Here is an 8,517-nt window from a genome sequence, read left to right as displayed (position 1 = left end):
TTACGGGCTGAGCAATTTAGAAGTTCCAGAAATTTTAAATTGTAAGTGCTAATTGAAAAATGAAACACTTTATTTCTTAGAATCGATATATATATATATATATATATATTAGATTAATAAACCAATTATAGGCTATTGTAGTTTTAAAATTTTAGTGCGTATTTTCTCAAAACCCCTTGTTTGTTTTATGTACTTTGCCATTTTACCTGCCATTTTGGGGGGTTTTATTTTGCAATTTTATCAGCCATTAATCCCCATTTTATCATTTTGGGCTTTTTATTTTGCCATTAATTCCAGGCTGTAGTGATAACCACGTCGTTGGCGGACATATAATTTTCCACGCCAAGGGATTCTCATGTTGTAGTTTATTAGGGTGATTGATAATTATATTTACATGAACGACGAAACGTACAGACATGTTATTTTAAAAAATAAATAAAAAAGAAGTGAGTTCCGTGTCACATAGTGCAACTAGAATAGACTTCCAAACTATTGGGAAGTAATATTGATACCGGAAGTGAAATCTAATATTGAAATCAAAGGTTTTTCCAGTTCCAGTGTCAATAAATGTATAAGAGCAAAAATTGAACAATTTCATGCAACACTAAATCCACTTATAATACATAATAATATAAAATAATACTAATATTTTTTCTTGAAACCAGAAGAGGGATCTAATGTTAAAAATAGAAGATCTATCAGACTTTTCTGTGGGATATGGGAGATGATGGAATCTATTCCTCGAACGCTGAATTAAAAGAAAAATTCTTGCTATCCCCGACGTTTTCTCTCTCTCTCTCTCTCTCTCTCTCTCTGATACGGGCGATAGCGGACGGACGGACGGAAACAGTCGCCTATAAGATGTTCCATACTTATTCATAACAAACTTTGGAAGTGTAAAAAGTAGATGAGTGTAAAATACGTTTTGAATTAATAGCATAAAAGTAAATTAAATGAAACATTGGTTGTGTAAATGTTTAATGAATGGAGAGAGTAATCTATCTTCGTTAAGTGTTATAAAATACTTATGAAAACTTTTATTATTATTATTATTATACAGTAACATAATATAGGTTATATAATAAACTAGACGTATTTTATTCATTTTGTAAATTTCGTACTCTTTATTGCACATTAATGTTTCCTTTCAGTACAATCGTGGCATGTCCAGCAATTTCTACTCTTCCATTCTCTGCCATTTTTACTAGGAGCTCTCCACCTCGTTTTGAACACTGTCGAGCTGTAAAAATGATAAGCAATTCAGATACTCTAATTGAACATAAAACTTACATAAAATTAGTTTTACTCGTAATTTTGAAATTGCTTTAGTATTTTACCTTCCACTGTGTACAGTTGAATTGCTCCTCTCTTAGAGATGATCTTAACTCGTACCTCTAGGTAGTGTTTAGACCTCAAAAATTAAGCTAAAAGCCAGTTTTGTTTGCTTTAAAGTAGTAACAAATTACGACAACACTTTACTTAACACAAGAATAAAAGAAAGAAATTTATGAAGTTTTGTAGTAACTGAAATAACCTATTTGGCTCATTAGTACCTATTCTTTGATTTATAAGTTTACATCAAACCTTTTTTGAATCTTGGTGGGTTTTTTTTACAGAATGTGTACAAAATACAGAGGAACTTTATTAGTTGGTAGCACAATAGTCCAATGATCACCTTATTTAGCCATTATTGTGACTCCAAGCCTTTAGGCTTTCCTCAAGCTCCAAACAAATAAATTGTCTGGCGTCAGTGTTGCCATGTTATATCAATCCAATAAAATATAAGAGGCTCATGTATTTAATTGGGTATTTGTAACACTCAGGGCTAAGGCAAGCGAGAGGTAATGTCCTACAGCCTTCAGAATGATCTCTATTAGACTGGCCCACTCCAGAAAGATTATTGTGAAGTATGAGGCCTAAGACTGTTGATTCGTATACCTTTAAAACTCAACTTTCAAAACGTTTAATTCATTACGACAGACAGGATAAACGTGTGTGTGCTTCTAAAGAGAGCTTTTATAATGTATTGAATGCTTTGTTTTACATGATATTAACAAGAGAATGGCAGATGAAATAATGAGGCTATGGCGTTAAAGAAATATTGAATCTTTTGAGCGTTAAAATTTGTTATTGACTTATCACTATAAAGTGTTGGAGCACCTTCTGTATCATCACAAGCAGAATCAATTAAATCTTATGGCTGCATTGGGTCTCTTAGGGAATGATTTCTTAGAAATGATATATTCGAAGTCATTCATTTATTTATTTATTTATTGTCATCCATAATGTACGTAACTAACAGTTGTCAATGTACATCGGAATCGTCACATACATAGTACATGTACAATTCTAAATTTGATCTAATAAAAATTTTTATGCTTGATTATGTTTATCCAAAAACTTACAATTTAAAGATTCGTGAATACAGTAAAAACTACTGTCAAAATTTTATTTTAACTCTTTCTTAAAAACCGATATCTTTTTCTTCTAATAGTTTTACGTATATTGGTAAATGATAAAATAATTTCATCCCCATGAATATATGAAAAAAAAAGAAAAAATGCAAAACTAATCTAACTCAACTCATATGGGTGTCCATGTTGTGCTTAGTATTGGAAGTATATATATATATATATATATATATATATATATATATATATATATATATATATATATATCAGTATTTATGACGATTTCGTTATATTCGTTAGTTATCTATGACTTGAAAACATTAACACAGTAAATTTTCCAGTTAATGGACTAATAGGGTTAAAAAAAAGTCTCCGTGAAGTCGGTAATCTGTTAAATCACGAATTGTGCTGTATGATCCAGTCTAACAGAGATCACGAAATTATTATGTATAACGTAAATGTAAAATGTCTAATAATGCCAAATTAGTATATATATATATATATATATATATATATATATATATATATATATATATATATACAAACACTTATATGGAGTAACTCCTTATAACTGCTTGTTAGAAGGATGAAAGAAGACTTAAGCTTCATTTCTTTTTCCGTTGAATATTCTTTCGTAATTAATCGAAAGACTGAGATCATATAAAAAGAAATAATTCTTTCTCCCAAGTACATTTGCTACATTAGCCAGTTATATCTGCTAAATTGAGGGTTTACTCTACTGTACGTGTAGCATAGCAAAATATGAAACAGCTGATCAGTGATTTACATAATCTTATTTAAGATTATTAAACTTCAATTATGGATAAACTTTGTTTAAAGATGCAAATAATTTCCAAACCAACTAGAGAGCTAGTTCCAAGTATTAATAATATACCCGCTGATGGATACAATGAACTACAGCTAGACAATCATTTCAAGCCATAATGCACCAAAGCAGTTATTGTAGACAAATATAAAGTATGATAATGTTTTCTTTCAGTCAAGCTGCATAGATTTTGAGTTTTGTAACAAAGCTGAAAATTTTCAAAAGTCTTTCTTACTCAGATGTATCACCTTTATCTGAGTCACAGATATTATCAGTTAGAAGTTCTTTCAAACATAAGACAACAGCATGAATGACGTAAAACTTCTTGATGACCTCTTAATGAAACAACATAGCTCATTGACTTTTAGTTATCCTGATATGCGCACAATTTGTTTTATTACGTTACTGTTCTATTGTACTTAGGAGCAAAGTTATAGATATCGTTTTCTGAATTGATTATGATAAGAAAGAATATGTTTGTGCAATGTGGAGTCTGGAATGCCTGAGTGGTCTGGCTTTACTTTCAATTAAAAATGGCAACAACAAAACTCATTTTAAAAAAAAGTAATCGATTTTGCAATCAAGTCCAACATTGTTAATGATAATCAATTAATAAATAGTGTAATACAGGGTGCGGCACGTAAAACCGTCCCGTCGTAATATTCTGGTATATTGTGTTTTTGGCAACACTTAAATAATCTACCTTCCTACCAAAAGATGGCGTGTCGAGGTCGGGTCGACTTACGTGACCTGCAGCAGTCACGTGCAGCCGCAGCCAGTGAAACTTGTCGAAACCAGTTGAGAAAAAGGCCTCGTTGTGTTAAGCCGGGTGAGTGTCAGTGTGTGATAATGCCGTATTCGATACCCGAGCGTGTTGCCATTGTTGAAGGGTTCATTCTCACTGGATCTTTTGTGAAAACAAAGAATTTGTTTCGGGAGAAATTTCCAGGACGTTCTGTGCCAGCAAAAAGCACCATTCAGGAATTGATTGAAAAATGGCGGCGTACAGGATCGATTCAAAATGCTCCCAGGAACAGACGACCATCTGTCTGCACACCTGAATTAAAGATGCAGGTGGAGGAGATAATGACAAGAAGTCCTCGAAAGTCAACCAGGAGATTGAGTCAACACGTTCATGCGAGTGAGAGAAGTTGCAGACGTGTTTTAAGGGGACTGAAGTTAAAACCGTACCGGATAAGTGTTGTGCAAGAACTGAAGGAGCCTGACCTGCAGAAGAGGGTGCATTTCTGTTCATGGCTGTTGAGCAATGTTGCCAGTGGTTTCTTGGATCCACTAATGCTCATCAAGAGTGACGAGGCGTGGTTCCACCTGTCTGGGTACGTAAATTCCCAAAACAACCGGTATTGGTCGACAGAAAATTCACATGCAATCCACCAGGTACCCTTCCATGATGAGAAGATTGGTGTTTGGTGTGCCATTTCCGCCACACGCGTTATTGGGCCCATATTCTTTGAGACGACAGTGAACAGTGACGTGTATATGGGAATCCTGGAGGAGTTTTATACACACTTGACCGAAGAGGAGCGTCAGTTATGTTACTTTCAGCAGGACGGTGCAACATGCCACACATCAGCTGCATCATTGTCCCTTGTGCATGAGATGTTTACACCAGAGAGGATAATCAGCAAAGCCTTGTGGCCTCCTCGGTCACCAGACTTGTACACGTGTGACTTTTACTTATGGGGACTGTTAAAGGGAAGAGTATACGAAACAAATCCACACACAATTGAAGAACTCAAGACCAGGATCCAGGATGTCACCAATAGCATTACAACACAAGAACTGACAAGGGTATATATGAATCTCCTCAATCGTGCTCACATGTGTGTTGAAGTGGGCGGAGGACACTTTCAGCACCTGCTGTGAAGGTGAGTAGTCATATTCAATACATTACATTTCATTTATGTGTTTTAGTTAATCATATTCAATACATTACATTTCATTTTATGTGTTCACGTTACGGGCCGGTTTTACGTGCCGCACCCTGTATTTTAGCAATGTAATTAATACATTCTTCAATTATTAATTATTATGAGTACGGAATATATTGTAATTGATGGTATCTGTTTTATTAACTATTTTGTACACTTTCTCATTATTATTAATAAATGGTATGGTCAATAAATAGAGAGACCTTGTCCTAATAAAGAGAATTATGTTTACTACCGCATTTTTTACAACAGATACACTTTGTTAATCATGGATACAACTATTAACAGCAGCAACAGCAAGTTCAAACGAATAGTCTGCACCAGAGCCTCAATGAGCCTCAACCATGTCTCTGATGGAACTGCTGATGCAATAGGTACCTCAATGTTGGGATATTTAGCTTAGATGTTTCTCTATACCTTCTATGTTCAAAGCAGCTTGAAAACATTACTGAACAAACTATTTCATATTTCGTGAGCAAAAGGCTGCAACTTCTTTACCGTAATGCTGTGTAAGATTCGAAAATTCTTTGGTAAGTCCTCCTCCAGAATTGTAGCGACGTATGTTCTAAAAACTTCGAACCACATTTTTGGCCCATGCTTTACATAGACTATATGAGACACTGAGAACTTAATTTCTTATATTGTGTATCTTAAGTGTCCATTATGAAGAAAACTTTTTGCGAAGTGTTTTCTGGAATATCTTATTTTAAGATAAAAATATCCAAATATACATTTTCCACGACAGTCCGTTGTTACCAGTTGGGGATACATGCCTGTCGACAGTTTTGTATTACGCTCAGTATTGGTAAGCAATCCAAATGATGTACCAACTTTTGTAAGATCCGCTTACTATAAAAAATATTACTATGCGTGTTGAAAGTTCAGTTTCAGCACCTAAGATGATACAGACAAAAGGAGCAGTTTGTCTATCGGGAATATGAGAGAGATTATTATATATTGTGCAGCGAACTATATGCACCTCATTCTTCATACGAAGAAGCAACTTTTGCAACAGTATAAGTATCGTACTACAGTAATTCGTGGCTAATTTTGAAAATGGGATAATAAATTAGGTTTCGGTATTAAAAATAATTCTATTACGTATATTTCAATTAAATTTTTCACAGTTCTTTTCAAATCTAAATCTAATCAGTATTTCCGAAACAATTTTTGAACTTATATTTAGATTGGCTGGCTTCTGAACGGAGTAGGTAGTGTAATAATTGCCCACCGACATGGTAGCCAGAGACCCAGCTAGATTCGATTCCTGTCCGATTTTTATTTTTCGAATTTCGTTAAATTTGCACCTATAGAAAATGTTATGTAATAAACAATCTGTTTCTTCCTCCAATTCTCTCACATAACACACAATTTTGGAGCCTAGGAATAAGAAGTTTAGGATGTTGCGAGAAATAAACGCATATTATATTTATCCACAGTAACCTTTCCTTTCATACCTATGTACCACAATTCGCTCTGGCAATGTGAGTTGAGAGCTTTTTTCTTTTTGAATATGATTAAACATAAGTTTCCATTACTAATTCTCAATTCATCGTAGTAGAATTTCGTACTGGTTATTAAAAAAATGTACAATTAGGACAAATTCAATCTGTATATCGTTACAGTAACATACATAATCATGTAGCACAGCATTCAAATAAAGATCCGAAAATACATCATTCCTTGTTTTAATGGACTGAACGAAGGTAATAACGATCCAATGTTGCCGATTGTCCATAATTTCCGATACTAAGTCTCCAGTGGTTAATATCTACAATTACATTACAAATGGAAAAAGAATAATATAGCACTTACTTTTAATCAAATACACTATCCAATCTCATAGTGTGAAATGATTGTACACTGTGAATATACACTATAATATAGAGCAATTTCGATACTTTTAGTTCAAAATTAGGAGTTTCAGAAACTGAATCGACTGCTGATGGTATTGTCCATTGCTTCTGATACCCGTTAGCTGGGGGTCCGTAAAATCGGGGGATGAGTATAGTAATATTTTTACCTTATTTGGTTTCTATGCGAATTCGTTAATTTTGAAGCATTCACTAAACGTTTTAGAAACTCGGCGTTTATATTTGGGTTTATTTTCTCGGTATTTCTTTTCATTCTTTCAGAAGAGACATAATTTTTTTTTAAAAAATGAAAAAAGTTTGTATTGTCATTAGCTGATAATATAAAAACTGTTTCAATGTCTTAATTTTCTAACATTTTAATTTGAAAATCTCGTGTTCTTAAAAGCATTATTTATTAAATGGTGGAGGATTAAGAAAAGTCACTTTTAAGGCAAACTCAACTAACACTGGGTATTTTGTTAAGCTCATAGTCAAACTTTCACATTAACCTTTAAATATGGGGATGAAATTACAACACCTCTAATTAAAAAAGAGAAATATTCAGTGATAAAGTTATTTTTAGAACTGACACGTTCCACGATAAGTTGTTACGCTTGTTTTCTAAGGAATTACTTAACGCTTTGCATCAAAAGAAAACAAGTAAATATTTCTTCTGAATATTTGCAAAATTTCTGTGTAGATTACACACCTCATTGAAATCTCTTTAGGCTATAAAATTTTCCAAATTTATTATTTTCTGTGTTTATATAAAGTTCAAAAACCTTAAGTGTAAAATTGTTAACTATTTCTTTTGCAAATATATTAAAATATAATTAAGTTTTTTTTTTCAATTTGTACTTGCTCTCTCCTTCCTTTAATGTTTTAGAAAAACTTCTTTAAGTTCACACAATTAAATAAATGCCTAAAGTTAAAAATAACAAAATTTTACATTAAACATGGTTTTATGAAGCTTGCTTGCTTTTTTTTTTTTTTTTTTTTTTTTTTTTTTTTTAAATAATTTATGATTTTTCATGTTCATCATTCAAAATTGTTCATGAATTTTTCAATAAAACTCAAAACTTTTCAGCAGATTTCATGTATCTAAAAGTTTGCTTCTTAGGACAACCGTGTGAGCGCACTCCTGCCCAACATAGTTCCAATGTGCATTGGAACTTATTCGTACTTACCCAGCATTATGTTCTTTTGAAGTTCCTTAGACCAGTATGGCGTAAGTACTGAATGAGCTGAACCTGAAACAGTTTCCAATTAGGTAACATTAATAATAATAATAATAATAATAATAATAATAATAATAATAATAATAATAATAATAATAATAATAATAATAATAACGTGTTTTCTACTTTTGGAATAAAGAATTAAGATTAACTAGCAAACCCGCACGTCCTGCGCAAGCGCAGGACACTATTGTTGTCTGAATGATTGAATATGATATAAAATTTTTATATAATAAT

General features: G+C 32.7%; 1 protein-coding gene across 1 annotated transcript in view; it reads right to left on the bottom strand.

The window, feature by feature from the left end:
• Positions 1–1,095: 1,095 nt before the first annotated feature.
• Positions 1,096–8,517, bottom strand: part of LOC145686429 (phenazine biosynthesis-like domain-containing protein) — a 50,789-nt gene continuing 43,367 nt past the window's right edge. The window contains exons 6-7 of the mRNA XM_081759726.1: positions 8,230–8,292; positions 1,096–1,240 (exon numbers count right to left, since the gene is read on the bottom strand). Of these exons, the coding sequence (XP_081615852.1) occupies positions 1,125–1,240; positions 8,230–8,292 (179 nt within the window). The 3' untranslated portion in view covers positions 1,096–1,124. The remainder of the gene's footprint in view (positions 1,241–8,229; positions 8,293–8,517) is intronic.

This window comes from Thermobia domestica, chromosome 5 (assembly GCF_964235325.1).
Source record: "Thermobia domestica chromosome 5, izTheDome1.hap1.1, whole genome shotgun sequence".
In the NCBI taxonomy this organism is placed as follows: domain Eukaryota; kingdom Metazoa; phylum Arthropoda; class Insecta; order Zygentoma; family Lepismatidae; genus Thermobia; species Thermobia domestica.
This window is presented reverse-complemented; position numbering and strand designations above follow the sequence as displayed.